Here is a 15,457-nt window from a genome sequence, read left to right as displayed (position 1 = left end):
ATTAAAATTAAAGCCACGTTGCAAATGAAAAAAAAAAAAAACTGTCCTGCTGAATGCTAAACAGTGAAACCAACAAAGAACAAAAAACAAAAACAAAAAATGAGCTGAAAAATGTATAAACCACAGATATCCTTAGATATCCGGAAAAATGCAAGGAGCTGCTAGTCACATGAAATGTTCAATTAAATGACCTAGCACTCAAGGATATGTAAGGATAACAGAAAATATTAATAATTAGTTGGCTAGTAATATCTAGAACACACCGTCACACACACACAAAAAAAACAAAACATGTAAAACACATCAAAGGAACAAACCATGCAAGCAATACACAGGAAATACTGGTAGATCAGAGGGTACCATTTAAAGATGTCCCCTGTGGCTAAACTGGCATTTGTAAAATGGGAAATATGTAACATAAAAGGTTTGATAACCTGTGACTGGACTGCAAATCCCAATACTCTATTAATGGTTGCATACTACACTCTCCTATCCAAATACTAGTTAGTTTTTGCAGAGCCTGGTATTTGCAACGGCACTTACTTGTTACTTTGTTCCCCTGTTCTGTAAAGGAAGGCATTTAGTGTCGCCCGCAGATCTTCACTGATCTTTTCCTGGATAGATAAAAGACAGAAAGGGGTTGAAAGGATAAGGTGATAAAAGTAGCTAATTCAAGTATATTTGAGGTATTAAATTATATTCCAGCAGTCCTCTATAGTTGTGAAAAGTGGAGCATGCACATGTAGGAATTTTAATAACTCTTGTTTACCTTGACACTCCGAATATTTGTGAACTTCATTACCCATGATTCTTAAATATCTGCAGGACAAAGGCTAGACATCACTTCTAGGAAGAGGGAACGGATCTCCGCAACGGTGAATACCTCACTATTAAAAGGCCTCTTTAAAGGAACACTTCAAGCACTAAAGCATGCTTGCTAACAGTTTGACTACTTACCTGGAATGCACAGGACGTCAGCCACCCCCTCCACGAGAGCCTCAAGCTCTTAGCTTTAAATTAACCCCTTAAGGACACATGACATGTGTGACATGTCATGATTCCCTTTTATTCCAGAAGTTTGGTCCTTAAGGGGTTAAACTTAGAGGTGCAGGGCTGGGCTGTGAGTGATCAGCTGACAAATTCAGCCAATGAGATGGTCTTACACGGCAGGGGACCCTGGGTAATTTACAAACAGCTAGCAAACTATTTGAGCCAGCGCACCGAGCACCCAGTGGTCATACAGAAGTATATATGTGGATTATGTATAAGGACCAGAAGGTTTGGGGACAACAGACCCCAGGACACAGAGAGACCTGTGACGGTTCATCTCTTACTCATTATCCCTCATCTCCATGAACATGTTATAAAAGGAAGCATAGAGAGGGTTTGGGTACTGGGAGAGTTTCAGTTTTCATTATGTTGCTCAATAATAGTTTGATAAAATAAATAGAGGAACTTGCACCATAACTACTACAATATGCAGTCTTTAAAAAACAACAAAAACATGGTTCCAATCATTCTCTAATATAAGCGTTTTATTTAATTTTAGATATATTAATAATTCAATATGTGTTACCTTTTGCCTGCTCAAACATATTGTGCAAGCCATGAAGAATTAATTAGAATTTACAAGCACAGACTGTGAGAGCCGATCATGCAGTATTGCACTCAGATCATAGATCGCCGTTTTACTATACAGTGCCAGCTCACAGATCGTCGATGGTAATTTTAATCAACCATAATCCTGAAATAATTTAATAATGCCTAAAGCAGAGAGCTCTACTCAAATAAATAAATACGTTTACTACAATAGAATATATGACATTTACTGCAGTTTTTTTTTTGTTAATTCACAAACTAAAGTTGTTCAGTTGTTTTCTCTGTCATGACAAAACGTGTCATTTCCAGAACTTCTTTTATTCATTCTTAAGCAGTTCAAAGTGATTCAGTGTGTGGGTATATATTTGGAAGCGCAAGGCAGCTCAGGGTGATACAATGTCAAACCGCACATGGTCGTGTCAGAGTATTACACTATGGGTCCGAGCTGCCTTAGAGTGACTTGGAAACAAACAGAAGTCAGAACAAAATGTAAAAAAAACAAAAACAAACATAAAATGGATCGCTATATCATAAATGTTTAAAAAAAAAAAAATGAATCCCTTAATGAATATAAAACAAACAAACAAACAAAAAGAAACCTGGAAATCAACAGTGACACAATCGTGGCAGCCCACGTTTTAATATGGTCATTAAATGAAGCATATATTTTTTACCTTATCATCTTTCTCAGCTTTTTGTCATGCATTTAGAATAGATAATAAAAGATGTAGTGAAATAAATAGCAGGATCGCCCATACACTACAATTTAATGTTGCATTAAATATGGCGGCATTGAAGATGACAGAGGCGGGAGTGTAATATATGTCATAGGTACATCCGTCAGTCTGTTACTAAGTGAGGAGTTTGAGCAATCTATTTATTTGAACATTTCCATATTAGGTCTCACCCTAATTGCCACAATAGCTGTATTTGAGTTGCAACTCTTAGCTAGATACTGGAGTCCATTATTCCAGGTAAAGCCTAAATCATTAAGGATGCAATACAATGATCTATTGTAGTCATACGTGCATTTATATTCGGTAAAACAACACACTGAATCCTCTCTGAAGATTTTATGACTAAAAAGAAGCTCAAAGTTTTACCACAGGGATTGGGGGGAGGGGAGACTATCATCAACACAGCAAACTGTGCCCATTTAACGTCCAAGCATCATCACCCCCTTTTCTTGCCGAGGTAAAAAGAAAAACAGGGAAATAAATGGGCAGCTGGTTTCAAAAACAAAATTAATGGTAAAAAAAACAAAAACAGATGAAAGACTGTGCAATTTATACAGCACTTTCGTTTACGGCAGATGGGCTAAAAACCAAGGGATTAGGTTAGGATTTTGAAGGACAGTATTATTATTTTATTATTTATATAGCGCCATCAGATTCCGTAGCGCTGTACAATGGGTGTACTGAGTAAGTGCAATATTTACTAAAATCACTACACCATACCGTGGATCTCTTCCTGAGAAATGCATCAGCTTCATCCACGAACAACAGAAGGCTGTGGAGGGGGAAGAAAGAAAAAGCTAATTCGGTTAAATTAGAAGATGTAAAGTACCTGGGCTAAATGAGGGGAGTCTTCACAGAGACTGTTCTATCACTGGCTGATTGTAACATTACATTGGAACACATACGATGACTATTGATGAAATATTTAAGTACCAACTGATCCACCTTTATCATATTCAAGAGGAGGCTAAAACCTGCATTTGAAAACATATCTGTAAATGGACATATATCCCAGGACTAGATAATAGGACAGGAATATGGTATATCCCAGGACTAGATAATAGGACAGGAATATGGTATATCCCAGGACTAGATAATAGGACAGGAATATGGTATATCCCAGGACTAGATAATAGGACAGGAATATGGTATATCCCAGGACTAGATAATAGGACAGGAATATGGTATATCCCAGGACTAGATAATAGGACAGGAATATGGAATATCCAAGGACTAGATAATAGGACAGGAATATGGTATATCCCAGGACTAGATAATAGGACAGGAATATGGTATATCCCAGGACTAGATAATAGGACAGGAATATGGAATATCCAAGGACTAGATAATAGGACAAGAATATGGTGCAACAGAAGAACTGAACAAGAGAACAGAAGTCACGATCGGGTTAACACCGACTTTTTCCCACATGTGTCTATTTTAGGAAAGTCTTTCCGCACCTACGAGAGGAAAATGCCCTAGTTTCCATTTTAGTATATGGGTCAGGCTAACATAGCAGAATGGGAGCTCACAGCAGTCTGCTTTTCAGAAAGACAAATCACAGTCATGACTCCAGGACATTTTGCATTAACCCGCAGGTCTACAGCGGCTTAAAGGAATAGTGGATTGTGGGATTTATAGTTTACCAACAGCTGAGAGAGCCATGCATCACCACCCTGGGTCAACCTGACTATTCCAGGGGTGCCTAAAAGGTAGAGCCCCAGATGTTGTAGAACTATAACTCCCATTAGGCTTTGCGTGCTTTTAGAATGTCAAGGTATCATGGAAGTTATAGTTTTAAAACATCTAGGCATCTACCTTTTGGGCACCCCTGCTCTAATTTCTCCGTATTGTGTGCTCTTCAGCATCTAAAATGTTTATAGATGTCTCATATGAAAGTTACCATTATTATTTTTTTCTAGCATTTGCGGCTATACTTACCCTCTCTTGCTTGTGTTTGCCCAGTCAAAAACTTTATGCATTGCGGTAACTCCTTCTCGCCCCATGGGGGCAACATCACCTCCGGTCATGATGGCGTAATCCATGCCAGAATGCACGGCTAATTTCTGTGTGGAAACACAAAGTAGTCTAATCAATATTTAACAGTCGTAATCGTAGGGATTCTACCGGTTTGTCATTTTCATTTGTTTATATAAAAGTGTTTATATATGTATTTTAAATTTCTATCATAAATATTTGCATTTTTTTCCCTTAAAGATTGCTTTCTAGATTTCTCCAGCCACATCCAGCTCTCGTTATGCCAGTTCATAGGTATCTACCACTGTATGTATTTCCTGCAGCCACGCTCCTCCTTTACACCATATCCCCCCTCCAGCCACGCTCCTTCCACGCTCCTCCTTTACACCATATCCCCCCTCAGCCACGCTCCTCCTTTACACCATTCTCCCTCCAGTCACGCTCCTCCTTTACACCATATCCCCCTCCAGCCACGCTCCTCCTTTACACCATATCCCCCTCCAGCCACGCTCCTCCTTTACACCATGTCCCCCCTCCAGCCACGCTCCTCCTTTACACCATTCTCCCTCCAGCCACGCTCCTCCTTTACACCATATCTCCCTCCAGCCACGCTCCTCCTTTACACCATTCTCCCTCCAGCCACGCTCCTCCTTTACACCATTCTCCCTCCAGCCACGCTCCTCCTTTACACCATATCCCCCTCCAGCCACGCTCCTCCTTTACACCATATCCCCCTCCAGCCACGCTCCTCCTTTACACCATATCCCCCTCCAGCCACGCTCCTCCTTTACACCATATCCCCCTCCAGCCACGCTCCTCCTTTACACCATATCCCCCTCCAGCCACGCTCCTCCTTTACACCATATCCCCCTCCAGCCACGCTCCTCCTTTACACCATATCCCCCTCCAGCCACGCTCCTCCTTTACACCATATCCCCCTCCAGCCACGCTCCTCCTTTACACCATTCTCTCTCCAGCCACGCTCCTCCTTTACACCATTCTCCCTCCAGCCACGATCTTCCTTTACACCATATCCCCCTCCAGCCACGCTCCTCCTTTACACCGTATCCCCCTCCAGCCACGCTCCTCCTTTACACCGTATCCCCCTCCAGCCACGCTCCTCCTTTACACCGTATCCCCCTCCAGCCACGCTCCTCCTTTACACCATATCCCCCTCCAGCCACGCTCCTCCTTTACACCATATCCCCCTCCAGCCACGCTCCTCCTTTACACCATATCCCCCTCCAGCCACGCTCCTCCTTTACACCATATCCCCCTCCAGCCACGCTCCTCCTTTACACCATATCCCCCTCCAGCCACGCTCCTCCTTTACACCATATCCCCCTCCAGCCACGCTCCTCCTTTACACCATATCCCCCTCCAGCCACGCTCCTCCTTTACACCATATCCCCCTCCAGCCACGCTCCTCCTTTACACCATATCCCCCTCCAGCCACGCTCCTCTTTACACCATATCCCCCTCCAGCCACGCTCCTCCTTTACACCATATCCCCCTCCAGCCACGCTCCTCCTTTACACCATATCCCCCTCCAGCCACGCTCCTCCTTTACACCATATCCCCCTCCAGCCACGCTCCTCCTTTACACCATATCCCCCTCCAGCCACGCTCCTCCTTTACACCATATCCCCCTCCAGCCACGCTCCTCCTTTACACCATTCTCCCTCCAGCCACGCTCCTCCTTTACACCATATCCCCCTCCAGCCACGCTCCTCCTTTACACCATATCCCCCTCCAGCCACGCTCCTCCTTTACACCATATCCCCCTCCAGCCACGCTCCTCCTTTACACCATATCCCCCTCCAGCCACGCTCCTCCTTTACACCATATCCCCCTCCAGCCACGCTCCTCCTTTACACCATATCCCCCTCCAGCCACGCTCCTCCTTTACACCATATCCCCCTCCAGCCACGCTCCTCCTTTACACCATATCCCCCTCCAGCCACGCTCCTCCTTTACACCATATCCCCCTCCAGCCACGCTCCTCCTTTACACCATATCCCCCTCCAGCCACGCTCCTCCTTTACACCATATCCCCCTCCAGCCACGCTCCTCCTTTACACCATATCCCCCTCCAGCCACGCTCCTCCTTTACACCATATCCCCCTCCAGCCACGCTCCTCCTTTACACCATATCCCCCTCCAGCCACGCTCCTCCTTTACACCATATCCCCCCCCCAGCCACGCTCCTCCTTTACACCATATCCCCCTCCAGCCACGCTCCTCCTTTACACCATATCCCCCTCCAGCCATGCACACTCTATTGCCATCTTTCTCAATTTATGCCCTAATTATTTTTCAAATACCTTCTGCCCTTAAAGGGGCACTCTGGGAATTCACACAGATGTAATATGTATGCCTCATAAACTCACCTTTTCTTTCCCTCCCTCCCACATGCTATGGTTCACCATTTTGCTCCAAAATACAAATGTAAGTGATGTCATCTGTATAATTAGGAGAAGCTTCACAGCAAAGGATTTGGGGAGTTGAAGTTCTGCTAATAAGTGAACTAAAACTCCCATAATCCCCAGCACTGTTAAGGAAGCAGAAATGTTGGCTGAATCCCAATCCTGCTGGCCTGGACAGCACTCAATGCAGAACCCTGGTAATTTAAACCCAATGCAAGGACTGAACTTTTTTTTTTTTATCTGCTATACAATGCATTAAAAAATATTGGGTCATCACACACTAAATAGTCATCTATCGCCAATCACTCAGTCTTTTGACACGTATGATAACAGCAAAAAGGAGGGAGCAGCTAAAAACACATGTGATTATAAACACTACAAAACATTTCCCTCTGCATTTATTACTGACACTTTGCAACTCGTGACCCATAAACATTTAACCATATAACTTCTAAATGAAAAATAAAAGACACAAATACAATGGGATTATCACTATATAACAGCAATGGTTTACAGAGCATTGGGAGAAGAGGCTGCAATCACATGACAGCTTCGCCAAAATCCTTTTTGCTCAAGACTACTGCAAATGCTCGTAAGATTAAAATAATTGTTAAAGCAGTGAAAATTTTAAAAGCAACTTTAAGTGGGTTTGCAAGCAGCTAAGTGTATAACGCTTCATTTATTTCTGACAGCCAAGTGATTCAAAGGAAAAGGTTTTTGATCTTGAAAAACCATCAATTTCTCATTCCCTGTTCTATCAATGGTCTTGTTCAACATTCTATAATGGCCACTGGGGAGCAATCTCATATATCTTTCTTTTGGGGAGGGTATTGGAGTGGGGGGGTGAAAGTGCCTTCAATCCCAGAAAGCAATGTGCGGTGTGGATCACATAAATATAGTCCATTTCTCAATTAAGGAGAAAACCACGCAGAATTTTTAACCGAGCTCAGCAAAGCGTGTCCCACAAATCAATAAAAGCCGTCTTCCTAATACACTGAAAATACGCAGCAAAAGGAAACTATATGTAGGGATGGTCTATGAATACAAGGGGAATCACATCGAAGGGATACGCTGAAAAACCCATTATAAATACATCCAATACAAACAGATTATATTGATTAATAAAGCTTTCTTTTTACTGCAATCTACATTTTACATGAATAAGGCACCCCATGCTATTCAACACTAGTCTATTTAAATGATCAATACGAACACAAGAGATACAGTTTATAAGTCGTGACAAAAACAATAAGTTAATTTGGTTTTAAAGCAGCTCACGGCCACCGGATTGCCTGCGGAGCCGTCACCATCTGGGGTCTTTGCAAAATATATCAAGACCCCAGAAGGTGACAGAGCAATAGGAGAAACAGGAACTCGTGTTCACCACTCTGAATGCAGCCATGCGGCATCAGACTTCATCTGCCCAACTTCTAACAAGCTAACTGCAAGCGTGAGCCTGGAGATTACATCACATTGCGAACATGCTGCTGGAAAAATAGAGTGATCTTTGGTCAGGTAAATTTTGCTCCAGACCAAGGATCACGTAAGAGAGCAGGCCTCACGGCGCCACATTGCATGTTTTAGAACAGTTCTGACTTCTTACCCCACCTACACTACTTCAAACACAGCACTTCAGTCTCTCTGATCTAAATCCAGTGGGCTTACCTCATTGCCTGTGAGCAATCAGTTGATGCTCACAGCCAATGAGCTACATATGTATTGCAGGGCTTAGCTCAGTAGAGCTGGAGGAATCTCCAAATGAAGTAGAGGAGGGGGGGAGTGGCGCCCGGTAGGTCCCAGATAAAATGTTCTAAAACAGTTTGACTACATACAATGTGGAGGAAGGGGCACCATAACCACATCACACTGTAGTGGTTATGGTGCTTGAAGTGTTCATTTAAATTTATAATAATAGTAATAACATTAGTGTATTTAACAAGGAAAGTACATCTTAGGGTCTATATTTTGTTACCCAACGTAATACTCATTTTACTGACCTCAGGAGAATGAAAGGCGGAGACAACTATCAGGAATCAAAAATGTGACTGAGATAATGCAACTGGAGTCTTATCCACTGAGCGATCTAGCCTGCATTTATGTCTCCGATATAGAATGGTGCATTAAACTGCAGGGTTCTGCATAAAGAGAAATTCTGGGACAAAGTTCTAAAAGGTTTACTATCACCATGGAAACCAAGTAAGTGTTTCATGATGTTTGCTTCACGTACAGAACTTTGCCCCACAACTGCGCTTTATACATAGCCCCCCTATGTAGCAACTGTATTAACAAAAAACAAAAAAAAAAGGGATAACTTCAACTGTGTACAGTCATCTTACAAACAACGTTTCCACCATAACTCGAGTCCAAACCTACCTTAGCAAAAAGAGTTTTTCCAGTACCGGGTGGGCCATACATTAAAATGTTTCTATAAAGACCTTTATTCTTTTTTGTGTTTCTTGTAGCAATTGCTATATCCCTCACTCGCTCCTCCAGTTTTGGCTGAAAGAAAGTCGAAAATGCATTGATCATCCTTGGCTCTTGCCCAATGGGAGAAGAATATAGAGCAGATAAAAAAAAAAAAACAACAGTTTCCATATTTCATAAAGAACACATTTTAGACTCCTCCATGACAGTTAAGATTTATATTAATTGTATAACTATTCAAGCATAGATTTCTATGAGAGAGCCCCAATATATTGCATGTACATAAAGCCATCAAAGAAGCTATTTGCACACATTAATAGAAATTGCTGTAAAAATATGTTTGAGAAAACACTATATGAATAGAACTATATTTTTTTATAGTGGACTTAAAAATCATCTTAAATATGTTGGATCCTATAAGATGAGGATCTTAAACAAATGTGGTGCTTTAAAATTACACAGGTTTATCCCAACAATATAAGCAATGTTTCAGTCCAAACCCCAGGCACAACTAGCCAACCTAGAAAAAGAGACAATTCGGCTACTTTGGCGAAAATGTTGCAATCTGATTGTTCAATGCACTTTGTAGTGAATACACCCCTGTGTGATATAGCTATCCCTGAATTAAAACAGTTCTGACTTTTATTAGTGGACTAGGTACTTACACTTAGAACGACACCTTCTAAGGCATCCTGAACCTTGCTGAAAATGCGTTTCGTCACCTACGAAAAAAAAAACAGAGAGAGGAAAATAAGTTACCATAGAAGTTTAATCAATACCATGAATAAGGCACTGATAATATAAAACTGTGTAGCAGCGGTGGCTAACTGCTGTAATTCATATTTGCAGAATTGTTTATCTGGGGCACCATGGCTAGTTGGCTAAGCATCATGGGAAATGTGCTTTAAATATTTGGGGTACCAAGGTCACCCATCACTGCTTTTTAAGGATGGCTAAGCTTCCAGGAACTACATTTAGCACGATGCCCACAAGAGACAATCAGCTGACTGAATGACATTTGAGTGTCCAAAGTTTGGCCAACAATTGTAACATAAAATGGATGTTGGGAGCAGAACAGTTGTTTGTTGCATGAATAAGGCACTTTATAAATAACATAGAATGCAAATGGATCTCCTGCAACTTTAAAAGGCTATGTATAAACCATGACTAAAAGACATTAGGGTGATCTGACCTTAAACGTGGATCAAGTCAACCACATAATGGATGGTACTGATGTATGTTTATCTAAAAACATGTGTAGACCTGACGTGACCCTTAAAACATTTTTTTTTTTTTTTACAAGGAGTCTTCAACTTATACCATGTGCTTACTTTAACAGGATGCTTTGCTGCCTCTAGCACGGTGATACGGGAAGTGTCTCTAACCAAGGATGGCTTGCCAAGACGGGCTTCAATATATCGGCCAGCGACACCAGTGGCATTCTTTGCGGTGTAGACACCCAACGCAAGTATTGTTAACCCTGCTGCCTGTAAAGAGATCGCCACATCACCAAGTTAAAAAAAAAAAACACACACACCGATCAATGCGTCATATGAATTACAGACAGACCATTCATTGGCAAACCCCACGTGTTAAGGATTTACGGCCCCTGAAAAGACTTTTAAAAGATATATGACAAACAGTTTATTGATGTTTAAGTTTATACAAAGATCTCCTCAATGGATAAACCTGCACTCCAATGTCTGGTTCCAAAATGTTAGGAATTATTTGTTAGCCGTGTGAATAAGCCATCTGAAATCACAAATGGTCTAACTTGATCACGAATATGTGTTTCCATGTACCCAGAACATCATCACTCCAGTAACACATTGCAGTCTAGAATCAATGGAGAATACAGCTTCTTTACTTCCCCTCCTGATTATTTGACCGCTGTGCTTTTGGCTCTGCAGTACAGAAGGTTTACACAGATTTGCTATATCTCTTGTTCAGCCAACAGTCAGTTGAATGACGTATTGAACGTTTAATGAGATCTATGGCCAGTTCCTTTTGTTAGGTTATTGTACCTGATCAGGGGGGCAAACCTTTAACTTGTTACTAGCCAATGATGGATGTCGATTTTCGACAGGAAGCACATCAATATGGTGTGACTATCTGTAAAATCATATTATTAGAAGCATAGAGTTCTAGTCTGACACCCTTCTCATGATACTTTTTCATTGAAATAAGAAGAAAAAGGAAGTGGTGATTTTTTTTTTTCTTCTTATGATTAGTATAGAATATCTTTTACATAAAAGATCAATGGAGGAGCCAAGTCAATATTATACAGTGGCTTTTTGAAATTAGAAAGAAGGTCATTATAAAACATTATAAAATAAGCCCCGAGAGATGGAAAGAAGAGATAAAAGGGCTGCTACAAAATTCAAAGAAAACATAAAAAAAATAAAAAATAAGAAAAGGTAAACTGTTTATCTTTCAGGTAAGGTGATAATTACATATTTTACGGTTTTTACTGCGCAGAAAATTAAAAGAACGCACGAGTAAGAGCCAACTGCAATATCCGAATAAAAGCAGGCTTCAGATGTGTTGTGAAATGCTGTATTCTTGGAAGGGTATGCTTAAGACCGACGGTTCGAAGGTTGCCAGCTCACTGGGTCATGCAAGATTTTCAGTGCCAGGCTTCCCACAAAAAACAGCACGATGCAAAACACAAAAAAAGAATGTACTGTATGCGCCAGGAAACTTTCAAAACAGCTAGCGCCAGGATGACAGGACACAGCCAGTCTGTTTCTCCTGGAATCACTTACATTAAATATCTGCCATCTCCATTAAAGCAATGATGTCACTCCAGCTAGTAAGGATTCCGTTTCCAAAGACACTCAGCTAGCAAGAGCATTAGGAGAAAGGTAATCCCCAATAGCCGCAGTGTCAGGAGCTAGCAATATCTTCCATGTGACAATGTCAGCATGTGCGCAAATGAAATGCACAATAAAGCAAGAAAAAAAATTAAAATTGCTGCAAGGCCTTATATAAGAAAAAAACAGAAAAAAAAAACACAAACTTAATTTACGTTAGAGAAAGTTCAGAGAAGGGCTACTAAACTGGTTCATGGATTGCAGGATAAAACTTACCAGGAAAGGTTAAAGGATCTTAACATGTATAGCTTGGAGGAAAGACGAGGCGGGGGGATATGATAGAAACATTTAAATACATAAAGGGAATCAACACAGTAAAGGAGGAGAGTATATTTAAAAGAAGGAGAACTACCACAAGAGGACAGTCTAAAATTAGAGGGACAAAGGTTTAAAAATAATATAAGGAAGTATTACTTTACTGAGAGGGTAGTGGATGCATGGGATAGCCTTCCAGCTGAAGTGGTAGAGGTTAACACAGTAAAGGAGTTTAAGCATGCGTGGGATAGGCATAAAGCTATCCTAACTATAAGATAAGGCCAGGGACTAATGAAAGTATTTAGAAAGCTGGGCAGACTAGATGGACCGAATGGTTCTTATCTGCAGTCACATTCTATGTTTCTATGTTAATTTACAGATTCCATAAATAGCTTATAGGGCATGGCACTCTGAGCCAATCAATGCTTCCCAAATTTAGGTAAAACCATTATTAATGCATAAGTGAAACATCCTTATTAGCAATATGCAGAGGGAACGGCCAGGGCCACAGGCGACTAGGGTTTTATGTCACATTTCACAAAAACTGTTTGACGCAGAACGAGGGGACAGTATCTCTGCAACCTTCTAGCACCGTATACACTACAACAGGCTGTAGAGATTACGGTAGTTAGAGTGCCTCCATTAAAAGGCATTAAACACAATAAATCTATTCTATCATGGAAGCAGAGCTCAAAATGTAGTCAGAGAGACACAATCACATGAATGAGGTTCCTACCTCCTTCCTGGAGAGAACTTGAAATGAGTCTTGGTTTACATTCAAATGGCAAGGAATTCTTCTACTGGGCATAAAACCACGTTAAATACACTTTGGGTTCTAGATCAGGAAAAGGCCCCACTATGGTAAAATATAACGGAAATCAACATGATGGTGCAGATGATATTTCGGATAGAGCATCTACTGGACCTCAAAAAAGTCATAACTTAACCCCTTAAGGGCACATGACGTGTGTGACATGTCATGATTCCCTTTTATTTCAGAAGTTTGGTCCTTAAGGGGTTAAAGGGACACTATATAGTCACCTGAACAACTTTATCTTAATGAAGCAGTTTTGGTGTATAGAACATGCCCCTGCAGCCTCACTGCTCAATCCTCTGCCATTTGGGAGTTAAATCCCTTTGTTTATGAACCCTAGTCACACCTCCCTGCATGTGACTTGCACAGCCTTCCATAAACACTTCCTGTAAAGAGAGCCCTATTTAGGCTTTTTTTATTGCAAGTTCTGTTTAATTAAGATTTTCTTATCCCCTGCTATGTTAATAGCTTGCTAGACCCTGCAAGAGCCTCCTGTATGTGATTAAAGTTCAATTTAGAGATTGAGATACAATTATTTAAGGTAAATTAAATCTGTTTGAAAGTGAAACCAGTTTTTTTTCAATGCAGGCTCTGTCAATTATAGCCAGGGGAGGTGTGGCTAGGGCTGCATAAACAGAAACAAAGTGATTTAACTCCTAAATGACAGTGAATTGAGCAATGAAATTGCAGGGGAATGATCTATACACTAAAACTGCTTTATTTAGCTAAAGTAATTTAGGTGACTATAGTGTTCATTTAACTCACTACAATTCTGTATGTTAGAATGCAAGATTGTTATACCTGCAGGCCACGTACCATATCAAGGAAACTTACAACCAAATCGTGGGCAGAATCAGATTACGATTGCTCTCCACCAAACTGATCATCTTTAAAAACTTCTCATGCAGTGCTCCACACAACTCTCCACCGTGGTGGACCACAATATTTACAGACCGGGTATGTACTTCGTGTTTCTTCTCGTAACTTTAGGTCCTCAAGAAAATGAAGACAATGCCTTCTTCCGTCAGCACTAGCCTCTCATCTCAGACCATTTCCTTAATTGCCCTATTTTTTCCTGCTGAATGTCTCTACGCGTTTTTCGTTAATGATTCAAAGCTTGCTCTTTTTTTTAGGAGTAGTGTGTTTGAAACCCATGCAGTACAAAGTTTGCCTATTCCATTTATATACATGGAAAAACGATCGAAAGAAAGAAAAGGAAACAAAGAAAAAAATAAAAATAAATAAAGATGCGACGGCGGCAAAAAAAAAAAAAGTAAAAAAATTGAGCGGTTTTGGTTTAGCAAAGAACAATCATCCACCGCTCACCAGGAGGAATCTGGAAGGAGGGTAGAAGTGACAGCTCCCATTAGGAAAGTGTCACTGCAGGCAGAGAAAAGGATACATAACTTAACAGAGAAAAGCTAAACTATCCCCAGGGGACAGTGTAAATCACCAGCCAGGTGCTCGATGGGAGATCGCAAACAGCAGAAGCCTTGGTTGGATGATGGCTGACCTGACAACGGATATGTTAAAGGGACCTTTTCAAATTCAGCTAGAAGACAGCCGGATGCAAAGCTCGCTTCATTTTCCACTATAAAAGTAGTGGCGAATTTCAGGTATAAGCAAAATAGATGTGAAGGCAAAAGCAGTCAAGGAATGATGAAGTGAACCAGAAGTGGATGGCACAGAAAGATTATATATCCCTCCCCCCCATGTGATTTCTCTTCTATACGTGGACCTGATCACCCCTCATTGTGACTCCCCCCCCCCTTCCATACTACACAAAATACTAGGAACGAGAATTACAGCGCTCGTTCAGCAAGGAAGAATGGCACGATATCTTTAGGTTAATCCACAAAACGTCCATTAGCACAAGGTTTTAGGAATCCGGTTTTAAACCTCTTACACATTGGTACAATTTGTACATATTATGGGGGTGCTCCCACATATGACCCTTTTGACAGCAGGTCAATGCTCTTGTCTCTAACCTCACAGACAAACCAGTCTCTTTGAAACCAGATTGTTACTTGCTACACCACTCCCAGTTGCCCAACAGACTCTACCATAGAGGAGTGCTCCCGTTCCTGATTAATGTACTACTGGACTCAATGGCTATCCTTGAATGAGAGCCAAGGCCATACACCCCCCCCCCCCCCATACACCCCAAGTAGCTGCATCTTAAGGACTGTCTAGTTATCTAGAATTCAACCGCCCATTACAAGTATGTTCCAACATTAAAAAAGATAATATCACAATAATCATTTTTAAATGAGAAAACATTTAGAATGGAGGCAAAACCCTCTTTTGGGAATTCAAGATCTCTCAGAAAGTAGAAGCTACATGTCCCTTGGA

At 41.2% G+C, this 15,457-nt stretch overlaps 1 protein-coding gene across 1 annotated transcript in view; it reads right to left on the bottom strand.

The window, feature by feature from the left end:
* LOC134577587 (ATPase family AAA domain-containing protein 3-B) overlaps positions 1-15,457 on the bottom strand; it is a 54,121-nt gene that overhangs the window by 13,405 nt on the left and 25,259 nt on the right. The window contains exons 8-13 of the mRNA XM_063436413.1: positions 10,495-10,650; positions 9,829-9,885; positions 9,113-9,238; positions 4,278-4,402; positions 3,057-3,108; positions 544-614 (exon numbers count right to left, since the gene is read on the bottom strand). Of these exons, the coding sequence (XP_063292483.1) occupies positions 544-614; positions 3,057-3,108; positions 4,278-4,402; positions 9,113-9,238; positions 9,829-9,885; positions 10,495-10,650 (587 nt within the window). The remainder of the gene's footprint in view (positions 1-543; positions 615-3,056; positions 3,109-4,277; positions 4,403-9,112; positions 9,239-9,828; positions 9,886-10,494; positions 10,651-15,457) is intronic.

The sequence above is a fragment of the Pelobates fuscus genome, chromosome 11 (genome assembly GCF_036172605.1).
Source record: "Pelobates fuscus isolate aPelFus1 chromosome 11, aPelFus1.pri, whole genome shotgun sequence".
NCBI lineage: Eukaryota > Metazoa > Chordata > Amphibia > Anura > Pelobatidae > Pelobates > Pelobates fuscus.
Note: the sequence above shows the minus strand (reverse complement) of the source record. Positions and strands in the feature narration are given on the sequence as shown.